General features: G+C 31.8%; 1 protein-coding gene across 1 annotated transcript; it reads left to right on the top strand.

Moving 5' to 3' along the window:
* Positions 1 to 290: 290 nt before the first annotated feature.
* Positions 291 to 17186, top strand: LOC114249195 (E3 ubiquitin-protein ligase UHRF1). The gene is made up of 16 exons (XM_028182663.2): positions 291 to 637; positions 2977 to 3157; positions 3907 to 4261; positions 4423 to 4563; positions 4824 to 5026; positions 5289 to 5389; positions 5854 to 6058; positions 7492 to 7580; positions 8361 to 8445; positions 9135 to 9261; positions 9703 to 9852; positions 10219 to 10357; positions 12900 to 13092; positions 13834 to 14042; positions 14764 to 14862; positions 15945 to 17186. The coding sequence occupies exons 1-16, from the start codon at positions 488 to 490 to the stop codon at positions 16089 to 16091; spliced, it is 2574 nt and encodes an 857-aa protein (XP_028038464.2). The 5' UTR covers positions 291 to 487; the 3' UTR covers positions 16092 to 17186.
* The last annotated feature ends 18 nt before the right edge of the window (positions 17187 to 17204 follow it).

The raw sequence follows: 17204 nt of genomic DNA, 5'->3' as shown, positions 1-17204 counted from the left end.
ATAGACATAATTAATAAAATGTTATATAGTATGTTTAAATAAGTATGTGAACGTGTATATAGTTTAGTTATAGTTTAATGTTATTATATATAATTGAACATTTTATGAACTCGATGTTATCAAAACTTGTATCGAAAAAATTCAATTTAACTCTACGAATAAATAATAAGTCAACTATATCGAAAAAAGACGACGAATATGACGTTTGTTTTTTCGTTAACTCCATAGACCTACTACTTCAGTGGTTAACTCTCAATTGGCTGTGGAGATTTTTTAAGGCGCTGGCAACTTTGATGGTAAAGTCAACGTCATCTGTCATCTTTGGAAAACATGGAATTTGGTCTAATTTTTAGTCATAGACTATACGCTAATTTAAAACACTTTTGGTGAAATTCGGTTAGGTACGCTTCAAATTCAGAATCATATTTATTTAGTCAATTGAAGATATTCCATTTAAAGGCAAATAAAGTAGTAATTTTTTACGAAAATGCATGTTCGTATCAGGATGCTTGGGAAACCTGATACAATAGTTGTAGTGGAATCGAAACTAACAAAAATAGACCATTTTAGAAAAATTCTACGAGATAAATTCGACGTCCAACCAAAATTACAGCGGTTGTTTTATGGAGGAAAGTTGGTAAGTAAACAGATTTGTGAATAAATATAGATTTTAAATAGCTTAGATCGTTTTATAATTTAATCGTGGAGATTTTGAAATCCTCGTAGATGTAGATCCTATAATTTTATCGCGAAATTCTCGCGCCAATGCTCGTGAGTGTGACGTCATATGCCCCTGGTAACGAATGTCATTTTATTGATCCTCGAAACAATAAAAATTGCTGATGAAAGTAGACATTTGAACATGATAAAATTCTTCACCTATTTGTGAATCAACTCCGATGTTTATAACGTTATGAGTGTGACGTCATATGCCCCTGGTAACGAATGTCATTTTATTGATCCTCGAAACAATAAAAATTGCTGATGAAAGTAGACATTTGAACATGATAAAATTCTTCACCTATTTGTGAATCAACTCCGATGTTTATAACTGTTTATGTGGGTATGATGAATGTTATTTTTTATTGGTATTTGTAACCAAATTCTTTAGTTTCACAATATGGTTAGTAATATTTTATAAAGCGCCTACATACCTACATGCATTTATAAGCATATAGCTTTAATGTCTAAAAAAGTGAATCTCAGTCTCTTTGTTACTCTTTGTAGTTAGAAGATAAGTAGTAAATTAAAATACCTAAGTCTAAAGATAAAATACATTTATTTACCCTCTATGTCAGCAGTAATACTCAATAATGATGAATGTAACTTGATAAAATTATGAATTCAAACTGTATTGGATACTTCAAGATTTTAAGGCACCATTGCTTTTGCTGGTGCTTTTAGGCTCTTCAGGCACCAGCCACTGTCCTCGTCGAACTTGTCAATTACGAAAAAGAATTGGACGAGCGAACTAACCAATAGACACAGCCTATTGAGTTTCTTGCTAAATTTTGTCATGATTTCGACCTGATTGTAGATTCTGCAAAACACTGCTCTTTCTAGGGGCAGTACTAGCAAATTCTCTCAGGTTGATTCTTTCAGCTCACTTAGTAGTCTGTGAGAGGTTGGAATAGCTCCTTAGGATACCACCACATTATTAGGGTTAAAAAAGGTGAATTGCCTACTTGATCAGAATCGTGATGCACTGAGAAGATCCAGCAAGAAACTCTGGTTATGCTGTAGTGATGATTCCAAAATTTCATGAGAAATTTTTATATCATGAGAACATAATATACTCATGAGCATAACATGAAAAGCTTTTAAGATTAAGATGATATCAAGCAATAACAAACTGATAAAAGATTATTATTTTCTCTAAATTCCCTGTGATGGAAATTTTAAATAAATCAAACCTTTAGACCAGACGTATATTGCGAATATAATAATGTGGATCATGATTTCATAGTTGACTTTAAATTAGAAACAAAATACTGTGATGATTATAATGAAAGTTCATTATTTTGACTCAGGTGTTATACATTTATTGTCATGCTATTAAATCTTCAGCCTTAACACTCTTGTCATACAAGGAGGATCAAGAAGACAAAAAAATACTGCATTAAATATATATAATAAAATTTCAAATACAGTTTTACCTATTTTATTTTATGATATCTACATTATTATTTAATTTCTGCTTTGGTGCTGTTTAACACTTGATATACATTAAGATCGTGACATTGTGCATTGTAATATTTAAAAAAAATAAAACATCTACATAGACTATGCTTGCTTTTGTTGGTAGTTTATTTTAATATTATAGATCTTCCTCTTGTGATAAAGATCAACATTATTACACAAAACATATGCAAATATTTGATTGGCTTTGATGAAAGTAAAAGACAATTTAACAAAAACTGGGACAAAACTACTTTTTTTGTGGTGTATAGGCATGATGACAACTGACAAAATATCATCCTAAAATTTATGCACAATAAATATACATTGTTTATAAAACCTATTACTAGTTACTAATTAATGAAATAAACAATCAGAGACTAATTACAAATGATCACTTGGTCCCAAAGTAGGACTCGTTGTACTGTGAAAACTAGAGAATAATTTAGATTTATACAGTTCCATACCTATACAAATGTTAATTAACCAGACAACAATCAAACAAACTTTGTAAAGTTGTTTGTCTGATTTACCAAAAAATGTGTAGGTATCTAGAAAGATCAGAACAACATTTTGACATCTATCAAATTCAAAAAGAATGAATTAAACATTCTATTAGTCTATATGTAGTTTGTATATTTTAAAGCTGTCTACATTCAGTACTTGGTTTTCAAGACCATAGGATTCGAATCTGTAACATAAAAAGAGTTAAAAATAAAGTAAGAATGATCAAGCCAATCTGAAAAAAACTAAATTGTATATTGTAATAATTCTACTAATATTTCTGTTTTTTCATAGCTTGAAAATGGCTACACATTTCATGATTACAATATAAAATTAAATGATGTCATCCAACTTATGGTCAAAATACACACAGATAGTCCAAAAAAGAGCCTCACGAAGTCTACAGCTGATGACAAAACTGACAGTGATGATAACAAAAATCATGAACAAGAATCTTCTGATACTGTATATATAGGTTTGTTTCAAAAAATTTCGTATTGAATTAGAATATTCAATTCTTTTATGGTAACAATAGCTAATGTGAACTATTTATTTTAATTATATTAACCATGTGGGCAAAGAAATGGAAAATTTTATTTTTTATTGCTTATATGGGTGGACGGATGGATGGGCGGAACTCACAGCCCACCTAGTGTTAAGTGGTTACTGGAGCCCGTAGACATCTATAACGTAAATGTGCAATCCACCTTGAGATATAAGTTCTAAGGTCTCAGTATAGTTACAATGGCTGCCCCACACTTAAAACCGAAACGCATTACTGCTTCACGGCAGAACTAGGCAGGGTACCTACCCGAGCAGACTCATAAGAGGTCCTACCACCAGTAGGACACTACATACTGAACAAATTTGTTTTAATTTCATTTCAATCTGTGGCTTTCATTTGTCAATTTGTCTATTGTTTATCATGGTCTTATTATTAAGTTCATGTTTTCTTTATGACAATTATTAAAATATTTCCAAATAAGCAAAACATTTTTTATTAGATGTACTTTGTTTTACTTAAAAAACAACATCTAAATTCAAAGCACTTATTCTACTCCACCTTCTGATATTTTTAATTAAATAATTACGTTGCCGTTGTACACACGGCTAATACTAGATTTTATAAAGTAAAAAGAAACATATTATATTGTAAATTTTGAACATATAAGCCAAAGCTATTACACAAACAAAAATATTTAATTTTATCATACTGTAAACCAGATGCAGTCAGCAAGCTCTATGCTGTTGGAGACTTGGTCGACGTAAGGGACCCAGAACACGGCGCTTGGTTCGAGAGTAAAATAATTAGAATAGTTCACGATCAGAAGGGAAAGAAATCGGAACATGAAAAAGAGAAGGAATCCGACACTTCTAGTTCTTATCAAAGTCAAAATTATGACTGCAATGACTTAGAGAATAAACCACCTATAGAAATGAATGGTGATTGTAAACCAAAGAGTAAAGGTATAGCTAAATACTTCACAAAAAGTCCTAAAGGAAAGAAAAAAGACAAAGATTCTAAGAGTGATACCAGAATAGTTGATAACCTTCTTTATAAAGTGCAACTTGATAATGAGTAAGTGTTAAGAAAACAATATCTATATTATCTGTACTCTGTAAATAAAAATGTAAATATTTAATTGTTGTAATACACAGCAAAGTCCAAAACACAAAATGTGCATTTAATGTTGTACATAAATGTGTTTTATAAAAATATATGCTAATTATTATTTACAGCGAAGACGACTCAGAATCTTACTGCAAAGAAAAAGACATAAGGCCACGAGCACGAACCATTATTGACATTAAGGATTTGAAAGTTGGACAAACAGTGATGGTGAATTACAATATTGAGGAGCCAATGGAAAAAGGTTATTGGTAAGGTTATTCTTTTGATAATCCTGCATTGCATATAGATTCTGCTTTAATCACATTCATTATTTGTGACAACAACAATCTTTTTAGTGGATCGTCAACTATCTTGTGTCAATACATTGTTCATAACTTATGTATGCATTAAAAAATTGAAAACCTGCATTTTTACAAACTTTACATTTACAATTAAAGCTTAATTTCAAATAGGTATAAGGGAAAGCATTAATTTACATTTTATTAAAACTAAATTTACTGCTCAATAGGTTCGATTTCAAAGTAAGTGAAATAAGGAAACTACGCACCAGCTATGATTTAGTGGGAACTTTATATTTGGGTCCCGAAGCAGTACCTCAGAATGACACCAAAATAAGATTGCAGGACAAAATTTTTGCTATAGAAGAAGTTGTACCACTGGAAAAGCGCAGTGATGAATACAATAGATTAATGACTACGAATCCTGAAAAACGTAAGATTAAGATAATATTTAATTAATTTTTGAATCGTATATTGATTAATGTAAGTATTTTTCTTTATTATCTTCAATACCTTTGTTTAATATAATTACTCGCACAGAGGACCTGTACCGTGCGCCTGCACAAAAGACTGTATATGGTTTATGGCTCACAATAATTAAACTTGTGTTTAATATAGTTTTAATAGAGAAGACACTATCGCCAAAAAAAATTCAGTTCCGAAATGTAATGTTATTTGTTTAATGCATACTACAGGGTCTCAACCATTAACTTGTTTGACTTGTCGTGATGATGAAGAAGCACTATGTAAAGACTGCGGTTGCTATGTCTGCCTAGGAAAAGAGTTTCCTGAAAAGGTAATTCTTTCTTTTCTTTTCTTTCTTTCATTTAAATGTAGCATATATTTGTGTTAATTACAATTTCAAATATAGCAGTCAAACTTGAATTCCATTACCTTTTTTTTTGTACATTAATAAAAAAAAAAAAATGTGCTGTTTTTTTATCTATCATGTTTTGGTACTCATACTACAAAAAAAAAATTTTATTAGATTTCCTGACCTTACGTGCTTACTATATACAAATTTTTAAGTTATGCTCATAATTAAATTTTATAGTAGTCACATCAATACATCAACATGTTTGACATATCATGCCAACTTCACCATTTGTGCCTTAGATCTGTTGTCTGTCTGTAAAAGTTGTAAAAATACAAATTGCTGTTGTTTTATTAAAGCTGCAACTTTAAAATATTTAATGTATGTACTATGCAGATGTATATAAACTTTTATTATTTATACTAATGTACATATAAATTCCACAGATAGTGCTCTGTGACGAGTGCAACTACGGCTATCACATGAGCTGTCTCAAACCTCCATTAAAAGATCTTCCCGACGAGGACTGGTATTGCCCTTCTTGTAAAAGAGATCCTCAGGATGTAGTAGCGCCAGGAGCAGCCAAACAAACCAAGAAAAAAAATGCTTCACAGAGTAAACGTGATTGGGGCCGAGGAATGGCATGTGTTGGTATGAAAATGCTTTATTTAGGTTTTTTGTAATGTATTTGCTGCTTTTTTGTGTTGTAGAAGGGATATTCTTGACAAATAAATAACTATCTGCCCGTTCAATATTTTGTTCTTATTGATGTACATCAAGTTAATCTACTGAGTGGACACTCAGTATTACTCAACAACAGTAAAAATGTTCGAATGGTGATATTAAATTATAACTTTTCTAAAAATGTATAATACGTTTCAAATAAGAATATGCATGGACCTGCGCCATATTGTGACGTCATAGTTGTCAAATCGAAAAAAATTGGTAAAGTCAGTAAAAAAGGTAGGAATTTTTAAATATTAATTTATAGTCCAAATCTTCGAGTTTGCCGATTCCATTCATCCTGCTGCTTAAATAATCACCGATTCCATTACATACTAGCATACGGATAAGTTAATAAAAGCGCATTAAAAAAAAAGAATTGGGTTGAATTTAAGAGCGAAGGACATCAAACCGAAAATCTCGTACAATGAAATAAGATAATCGATTTAATGTTGACGTAACGCCTATTATAAATGAACATTTGAAGATGGCATGAAAAAAGTTATAGTTTGTAGTGTGTTATAGTATAAAAAGTGTTGTTATAGTATAAAAAGTTATAGTTATATATAGTTTGGAGAGTAGGTTCGTCTTGTTAAAATATATAAATAAATGCTACTCGTTGAATATTTCTTTCTAGATCTTTATCGTTTTTGGGAACGTTTCAAGCGATTATTTCAGGACAAGAGCAATTTTAATTTTAACAGTATTTATTCTTTCTGAATAAAAGACGAGGAGACGAAAGGTTCTATACCGTCGACTCTCATCAATAGAATCGGATTATTCAGGACGTTTAGTCGTTGATTGTATTCCTTTTCTGGTATGAATGCGACACTAAATGACTGGATCCGATTCTGTTGGCGGGTAGTGGTGGGTCATTTCGATACAAAACTACTTGATTTTGTTACATTAATTTGTTGATAGTGCTCTATGTGCTTTCCTCGATGCTTAACGTTAAGCTTTGCTAGAGATACGCGCAATTTTTTTTGTAATATCTTTATACGAAAAAAAAAAACGATTACAGAGAGAGATTAGAAATAATTCTAATCGTTTCTTTTCTCTGTGGTGTTTCGGAAGTACATACATTTTTTATGTATTTATTATCTGCTCTATGCTAATTAACCTCACCTTAAACTAATGTGTAGTTTGTTTTATTTTTTTTTCTATTATATCTTATATATAAAAAATTAAAAACATTTAGACACATTGTTTACTCGAGGTTTTATTATCTTTACAATATTTAAATATTTTTTCTTTATTAACATAATTTCGGTAATAATGTTTTTTTTTTAAATACATACACAGTTAGGTAAATGAATTAATGCATTTATTGTATTTCTGAAGTATTTCATATTTTTTAACAGGTAAGACGAAAACATGCGCTATGCCTGCCAACCATTTTGGACCGATCCCTGGCATCGAAGTTGGTATGTGTTGGCGGTTCAGGATTCAGGTATGTATAAATATAAATACAGTGCAACCTTAATATAACGAACCTCAATATAACGACTTCTTCGATTTAACAAATTCTTGGTTATCCCCTTGAACTGCCTGTAAGAGTCAATATAAAATATACCTTTACATTGCGGAGACTTTTTGCTAACAATCTATTTATAACGAATTTTTAACTATCAAAAAAGATGTAAATAACTCTAATTAAAGGAATTTTGTCAACCCAAAGCCTTTATATAACATTCCCTCGCTAAGCCCCTTAATTCCATAGTACGTGAGTCAGTCTCGACAGGCTTGAGAAAAGTTGTTACCTACCTAATTGTTTTTAAATAGAAAGTTCATACGGTAATTTGATAAAAATGTGTTATCATTTATTATTATTATAATTTTTTTTTTTTTTTTAAATGCTTATATGGGTGGACGATCTCACAGTCCACCTGGTGTTAAGGGGCTACTGGAGCCCATAGACATCCACAACGTAAATGCGCCACCCACCTTGAATAGAAGTTGATTAATAGAAGTTGTTCGCTACAACAAGATGAGTACGTAATGTCGAAGTGAATAAAACATTATTTTTTTTACTTCATTGATACAAATGGTAGAGTAACCTAACCTTGTTATAACAAACCTCAGTTTACCGAATTACTTAATATAACGAATATTTACTTGTTCGCTTCCGATTCGTTATATCGAGGTTGCACTGTATTTACATAAAGATTTGAGTTTATAATCCCGCAGCATGTTCCTTCCATACGTAAACAATTATATTTTTATCTGTTAGTTATCCGAGTCTGGCGTGCATCGGCCGCCCGTGTCAGGAATACACGGACGTGACGTAGAAGGCGCTTATAGTATTGTTTTATCCGGTATGTTACTTTTTGAAGTTCGGAATGTTTTATTAATTTAATTTAACAAATTTATACATCGAAATCAAATCAAGCTTTTATCAAAAGAATGTGAATAAAGTATTATATAATAATATTATGTAACTATACTTGAGACCTTAGAACTTACATGTCAAGGTGGGTGGCGTATTTACGTCGTAGATGTCTATGGGCTCCAGTAACCACTTAACACCAGGTGGGCTGTGAGTTCGTCCACCCATCTAAGCAATAAAAAAAAAAGTTTTTGTGTTGGGTTCTGATAAAGAAAATACACCACTGTTTTGCAATTCTGTACTGGACTCGGTCATTCATCAATTCAGGCGACTGAAGCTCTCTACCTTATCATTCTTTGAGTAAATAACGTGTAATACAAGTGCATACAAAACAGTTTCATATTGAAATACAAGTTTGATATTTGAATATGAATTTATAGCATTTATCAAAGAGCATTGTGTAAATTTATATATCCCGCGACTATTTATCAATCGTCAGATAAAAGTATTTGTAATCGTTTAGGATTATGTTTTTTTATTCCTTCTAATCTCAAGGGGTTATGTTGGCTTCTCCGGACGCGTAGACGATCGATGGTCCAAATGACGTTCGGAACTTCTGTATATCTTGTGTTATCTTGAGATTGTTGTTAGCGAGTTTATTAAAATGATCAACTTTAGGTGGATACGAAGATGACGTTGACAACGGCAATGAGTTCACGTACACGGGAAGCGGAGGTCGTGATCTATCCGGGAACAAGAGAACCGCCGAACAGTCGTGTGACCAGACCCTCACTAGAGAGAACAAGTAAGAGAAAAACGTTTGGAAGCGTTCTTTGCCCATCACTATTGTAATGCTATTTGTATTCCGCTAAGAAAGGCGGTATTGGTATACTATTATTGTTACTTTCTACTTAAAACCTTATCAATAAGTAAAGGAATAATAATAACGTGTAATAAAAATAAATCTCGCAAAAAAGCAATGAGATTCACGTCTCAAGGTGAGTGGTGTCCACGTGATGATGTCCATGGGTGTGTAGCCACTTACGTCTCGCTGGGTTGTGAGCATGTTTACACGACTTCTTAACAAATAAACACAAATTCCTTTAAATATATTGAATAAATATATGTAATATATTTGAAAAGTAATTCATACATAGTTCGCATTTCCTTCAAAGGCTTAAACTAAGATAGTCGTATTCCATTATGTTAGTCGTGAAATTCACACAAATTCATTGATTAAAAACAGGGCTTTGGCCAGAAATTGCGCTGTTAACCAAATCAAAGAAGACGGTGCTGACGCAGGTGAGAATTGGAAGAACGGGAAACCGGTCAGAGTTGTGAGATCCTACAAAATGATGAAACACTTTCCGAAGTACGCGCCCAGCGAGGGGATCAGGTAATATACAGCACTGATTAATTGAATATGCAATTTCGAAAAGGGCACATCTCTGAAAATGTAAAATGTTCAGGAAATGAAAAAAACTGATTATTTTTTAAGTGCAGTGTAAAATTTAAAATGTTAACTTTTGAGATATATTTTAGTGTTAATTAGCAATTGAAAATTACTGGAATTATTATAAAATGGGTATTATAAAATGGAAAAAACGTATTTGACAAAATATGCGACATGTGCCCTTTTCGAAATTGCATATTCAATTGATCTATTTGTGAAATCTTTCAAGAAAAGTTTATATAGTTATAGAAAAAAAAGACAAAAAAAAAGCTGTCAATATGCTGTGTTTAATTTTGAATATTTTTCTAGATACGACGGTATCTACAAAGTTGTAAAGTACTATCCAGAGAAGGGTCTGTCTGGCTACAGAGTATGGAAGTATTTACTGCGTAGAGACGATCCCAGTCCAGCGCCGTGGGAAGCTGGGGCTAAACATTATCCGATTGTGGTGAGTTGATGTCAAACACAATTTATTATGAGCACAAAAAGCGAAGTGTTTTATGGTCATGTACGGATGTAGTTATTCAATCGAGAACAAATATTCGATTTTTTATCTGAAATTGATTTATTGCACCTGCCGGGGAAAATGCTAGTCAGGGATTGTATATTGTGTAATAGTTAATATACTTATAATGTTTTCACTCACTATTATAGAGTCAAAATTTGTAGGTTTGAAAATCTCTTTATATACTATTTAGTAATGATTTTATGATTCACCTGATGGTAAAAGGGTACCATCAGCCAAAGGCATCTCAACCTTATGTTACCAACTACTGAGATGTAATGATCTATCAGACTACCGGTTATTTTTTTATATATTATAAATAAATTATTAATAAAATAATGTTTTTTTTTAAAATTCAGCCGTTGAATAACTCCATCCATTTTTAAATGCAAAACGCGAATTTATAATGTGTTATGAATTCAATGTGTAACATTAATAATGGAAGGTATATAAATGAATAATAAATTTAATGTACCTAATGACAAAATTTATTTAATTATGTTGATTAATAAACCCATAAACATCCATCATATCTGTTTAAGGAATCGCTGCTGAGCAAATTTACCCATAGATATTCTTATTATAAGGCCCATAGATATTCTTATTATAAAGCCCATAGACGTTCTTATTATAAAGCCCATAGACGTTCTTATTATAAAGCCCATAGAAATTCTTATCATAAATCCCATAGACAACAACAACGTGAATAGTGGATGCCATATGATTCAAACCGGAATCCATGATAAGCAGAAATGATTCTTGTACAAATACAATATCATAAAGATTCCGTCAACCACGTTTAATGTTATTGACCAGTTTAATGGAACAGGTCTTTAATTGATTAGAAATGGAGATATGTATTTGGAAAAATTATATTTGTTATATGTATTTGTATACATATAAAATTGTACTTAACATTTTTTTTTAATTACTAAAAACAAGAATGAATATTAAACAGAGACCAGATTAAAAAATCCATGATTTTATTTGTTGGATTATGTATGTACTTACAATATCTTCCTCATACACTTACATTATCCTTAATTAAAATTGCACTGCGAATTCGGGGGTTTTGTAATTTTCTGAAAGATTCACGATAACTTCAATGTATAATATTTTTCAAATGTTAATTACACGTTTTTAATTGATACCTCATTTAAATTCTAAATTTATTTAAATTTCATAGTTGGAAACTAGTGGTTTCATTATAACATGACAAAATTAAACTAATGATTGTTTGTGCGAGAGCTTTGAATTGTTTTCTCTATAAAGTTTTGTAAGCTCATAATTTTTATTTATTGCATCGGTTGGTGGACGAGCTCACAGCTGATATTAAATGGTTACTGGAGCCCATAGACGTCTACAACGTAAATGCCGCCACCTATTTATGTATCATATTTTTATGTAAGATAAAGAATTTTACCATCTAAAGCCTCACTATATTCCGTACATAGCATTTCATTTTCGCTTTCGCCTCACGTCTCTTATGGAGTGGGCTAATGTAAAATGTCTTCACGTGAAAACTATCTCGTTCTGTGTATGTCGGGTTTCTGGACAGATGCAAATATCGCTGAACTGCTGTGGTATCGTTCTTTAATCAACACTTTAATTTGAATAATGTAGATTAGATAGCGATTCCATTTACAGTGTGCGAAAACGCCGAATAAATGGTCCATAAAAATTATATCTGAGAGAGTATGAAAGAATCGTTCGCGGATTATTGGTGAAATTCAAAACGAGACCCTATGTCTAAGGTGGGAGAGACGATAATTCCATACATTAGCAATAAAGCATTAAATGAATAAATGAACAAGAAGATATGTATGTTCAATGACTCTCCGTGTTCTTTAATCACTCAAGACTTATGTTCTTGAAAGATCATAGAATGCGAAATGTCCTTGTAAACATTTACACATCAATTATTATTTGGATATACATACATAAATTTCGAAATTTCGAGAATAAACATTGTTTAAAGTTTGTTTTATTGGTGGTTAAGTCATTGGATAGTTCTTGTCGAGAATAGATACTGTGGTTGCCTTTAATGTTTCAGGTCTTGCTATTCGGGCTATAAGTATGTAATAATCCTAGAATATATGTCGAGGGGTGAAAGGCTATTTGGTTTAAGCGACATTTCCCTTTACACGCGACATTTATCTTTGTAATTAAAGATGCGTTTTTTTTGGTATTAATTAACAACAACAGTTTGACGTTTTTCATTAAACTTCAATTATAATAAACTTCATTCAAAGCTGTAGATGTTTTTTTGTTAAGATATTATTTCCAAATTTTAAACTTTAAATTACTCTCCCGTAAAGTTGCAAAAATGTCGCTTAAACCAAATAGTCTTTCACCATTCGATAATATTTTTTTTATCATTTGTACAGTTTGAGCTATTTTCCAAATAACTTAAAAAAATACTAAGACATTTTTTTGATTGATCCGACGAATGCAATTTCACAATGTCACCCGTTTTTGTTCTTAGTATCCAGACGGTTATTTGGAAGCCGAGGCGGAGAAGAAAGCTTTGAAGCAGAAACAAAATACTAAATCGAAAGGAAAAGTGACAAAGAAGAGGGCGCTGCGAGAGAGCAACCAGTCTGCCGAGTCGGAGTGTGAGGTCTCCCCTCCCGCGAAGAAACGGAAAACCGCAAGCGAGAACAAGAGAAAAGGAAAATGTAAGTAATAAAGTAATACTAGGGGTTCCCCAAGTAGTCGAAATTCGACTAAAAATAATTGATATTTCAAGTTTTTACGCTATTATGATTCTATTGTCAAAGACTAATTAATACACTATTATAATCAAAGACAAACAATATAGAATCTATATTTTTTAAGGGATTTTATGACCTGGTAACTAAGACCTTTAGTCAAGTCTTATTTTAATATAAATGAAAAATTATATTATGAAATGAAATGAAGTTGGTTAATGTAAAACATGCTATGAAATGAGACGAAAACGAAATGAAATGAGATGATATGAATGGTAGTCATTTACTGAGACTTTCAGTGGACTTTTTGGAGGATTCCGAGAAGTTACGTTCAGCGGCTTTGTTTCATTTTTCTACATTTGTGCACTTTCACAGATACTAAACAATTAATAAACCACCGTTATTACATATTTAAACCTGAAGAAACACTAAATAGACAAAATAAAACAAATCACACAACTTCACTCCTCGTGTTCCCACCAAAAAATCCATATTGAATCTATTCTCAATGTGACCACAGACTCTACCCAATAAGAAAAGTTTGACAATAAACAAATAGTATGCATGCGTGTGTGTGTGTGTGTCAAATACCTTAGCGAACAGGAAGGAAAAAAATAAATACAAAGCAATACAGAAATCTAATCATCGTGTGACTTATTACCTTTAACAATTTTAATTTTTGCCTGAATTTCAATTATCATTTTTCAGCATCAAAAACGAAATCAACGACAAGCCCAAATAGTAGTATTTTAGAAATGTTCTCACCGAAAAAAAGGAATTCTGCCAATGGGATGAAACAAGTTAAAAAATCGGAAAGTGTACTTACCAGCGAAGAAAGAGACGCAATTAAAGCTGACACGTTGAATAGCAAGCTGTGGGGCGAATGCTTGGCTGTGTGCGATAGTTGGGGGAAAAAGGTATTTGTTTATACATTTGGCATGTTTTTGTAGTCTACCAGCGAGAATTGTTCTTTTTTTGTAGTATACGGAGATATCTTGCAGTGGCTATAAATTTCTTAATAGAATTGTACCAAGCCTTTTTTATATCCCGTTAATTCTAAATTGTAATTACGCATACAGCTTAATTTGTAAATTGATAAAAAGATACAAACGTGTGTTTGGTAGTTACAAGATTTCATAAACTTCATTGATCCATACCGCGAAATATGTTGTATGTATTATGATTATTAATTACTAATGATTATAATGATTAGTTGACCTATTAATTTATTTTATTTTATTTTAAGTAATTAGAGAAATTGTTTCTATAATTCACTGACTCATGCTAGTTTTTAAACATATCTAGTACACTAAAATAACTAGTAAAATATACTGTGATATTATTATATAGAATCTTAACCTTGTATATATACAGTATATAAATTAAGGAGTGTATTAAAGATAAAAATGAAAATATTAGTGCTTGGGACACTATATTATTCAAAACATACCCAATGAATAATAAGAAGATCAATGTTGATTGATGAGCAACTGTTAAATAAGGACTACTAGCTAACTAGATTTTTTATTGTGTTCCAGTACCTTCAAAATGATGAACAATTTATAATCAATCATTTGAACTTGAACACCAAATAATTACATCAATAATTTGTTTGTATGTTTCCTTGTTTTTTTCCAGGAATTTGTTGAATTTGTATCAATGCAGTTCCTCTGTATTATATGTCAAGAGGTCGCGGCTAGTCCTGTAACGACACCTTGCCTACATAACTTCTGTATGGTAAGCATTATTGGAATTTTTACACCAAACAAAATTACTAAATGTTTTTTTTTTTCGAAACCGCCATACTGTCTATTTGTATTTTTTAATATCGTGTTGGTCATGACGACACACAGAGAAAGTAAATATTAGTCCACTACAAGTAAAAGTAAAACTTGTGAGTACTCATGTTCTCGATGGCTAGTCTTTCTTACTGTTTTCGCCAATTTTAAAAGAAAAAATATCAATACCGAACAAAAGAAAATATGTTAAATAAAAAAAAAACAAAACAGTTAATACTCCAAGTCCTAGTTCACTTTTGTAGACCTTGTGGTCTAAAAGATAAAACACCCGGTGTGCTCATACTATGCGATGCGACTGTGTCGGTGTTCGAATCCCGCAGTCAGGTACTATTTTATCTAATGAAATACGTACTTAACACGCGTTAATGGAGGACTTCTATGGCAAGGAAATAATAAAACTAGCAAAAATTATAGTTGAGTAATTACTACACTATTGAAACCTCAGGCCTCAAAGTGGGTGGCGGCATTTAAGTTACGATATATGGGCTCCGAAAATCACTTAATATCGGGCGGGCCGTGGTCTAATCATTACAAAAACTACATATTCTACATGGACTACATAAACTATATATACGTTGAAGTCGTCGTGGCTTAAAGGATAAGACGTCGACCGGTGTTCGAATCCCGCAGGCGGGTACCAATTTTTCTAATGAAATATGTACTCAACAAATGTTCACGATTGACTTCCACGGTGAAGGAATAACATCGTATAATAAAAATCAAACCCGCAAAACTATAATTTGCGTAATTACTGGTGGTAGGATCTCTTGTGAGTCCGCACGGGTAGGTTACATCACCCTGCCTATTTCTGCCGTGAAGCAGTAATGCGTTTCGGTTTGAAGGGTGGGGCAGCCGTTGTGACTATACTTGAGACCTTAGAACTTATATCTCAAGGTGGGTAGCGCATTTACGTCTTAGATGTCTATGGGCTCCAGTAACCACTTAACACCAGGTGGGCTGTAAGCTCGTCCACCAATTTAAGCAATTTTTTTTTATATTAATTTATCGATTTGTCTCCAGGCGTGTTTAAAATTGGCCTTCAAAACAACCGGAGCGATTTGTCCGTGCTGCAGACAGAACCTAACAAAACATGAACCGGAGCCTAACGAAGAGTTGAAAACTGCACTACGTAGCATCATGACCGGCTACGACGCTGGAAAGAAGTAATTTTAAAATAATAGACTATGTAAGAGCTAGTAATTTCTACGATAAACAAATATCAAGTTCAAATCCATTAGTAATCAGAGTTAAATTTTCTTACCAGATTTTACAAAAAAAATGTAAAGTAAAATGTTTATGGTTGGCACTCCCTCAGACCGCAGTAGACATCTTTTAATATAGCTGGTATAATAAATGGTGCGTGAAAAAAAAAATCATCACTTTGAGATGCTGAATAAAAACGCACTGTAAAATTCTAATGAACAGGTTTTTTGAAAACGATTTTAATTTATGGTTATAAGCTTATAGATTTTTACGAATTCAAACAATGTATTCATTTATTTATTATTACCAGTTAATAGTTATCTAAAATAAGTGCACATAGCACAATCCTTTTAACAATGATGCTTTGTGAAATTTGGATTTTTTTTGCTCAAATTTCTAACTATAAGTCTTGTTCGATTTGAAATAATGATGAACGAGTGAAATATTTAATGAACTATTTAAATACCAGTAACTATATCAATTTGCGGGTTTGATTTTTACTACACATACATACAATTTCCTTTCCAATGGAAGTCGTCCGTGGTGACCACGCGAGATCCGAGTACACCAGTTGGGTAGTATGCCGTTTATACCACGACGATTTGCACAATAAAGAGTAGTTAAAACAAAGTTCAAGAAAGTGTAATATTTAACACTTATTGTGATAGTGTGTAGTGTGACGTATGAAAGATTGACTTTATGAACGAATTACTGAATGAATCTTTTATTAGGACCATACGATCATATTATGTTGAACCAGATAAATAAATGTGACATTGATATCGACAATAACATCGGTCATTATGGTTCTGATATTTAGACATAATTAATAATGGAATACTCAATAATAACACAAAAAAATATTCGTTAACATCACAATAGCAAATCTTGTGATCTTTAATTCATATCAGGTAATTTCAATTTCTGCGATTTCTTAAGAAATTAGTAAAAAAAGTAGACATTGTAAATGCCCTGAATTTGTAATAAATATATTGTATTATATAGATAACGACTTAACTATAGCAAAATATACATTACAATACAAATAGAAAAGAAAAATACATAGAAATTACTAGC

This window comes from Bombyx mandarina, chromosome 01, assembly GCF_030267445.1.
Source record: "Bombyx mandarina strain Sakado chromosome 01, ASM3026744v2".
NCBI lineage: Eukaryota > Metazoa > Arthropoda > Insecta > Lepidoptera > Bombycidae > Bombyx > Bombyx mandarina.
Note: the sequence above shows the minus strand (reverse complement) of the source record. Positions and strands in the feature narration are given on the sequence as shown.

Excerpts from the sequence above, each read along its gene's own strand:
- LOC114249195 (XM_028182663.2), top strand. The coding sequence starts at position 488 with ATGCATGTTCGTATCAGGATGCTTGGGAAACCTGATACAATAGTTGTA. Across the intron at positions 4,564-4,823 it reads CCAATGGAAAAAGGTTATTG|GTTCGATTTCAAAGTAAGTG; the intron begins GTAAGGTTATTC and ends ACTGCTCAATAG. Across the intron at positions 14,863-15,944 it reads GCCTACATAACTTCTGTATG|GCGTGTTTAAAATTGGCCTT; the intron begins GTAAGCATTATT and ends ATTTGTCTCCAG.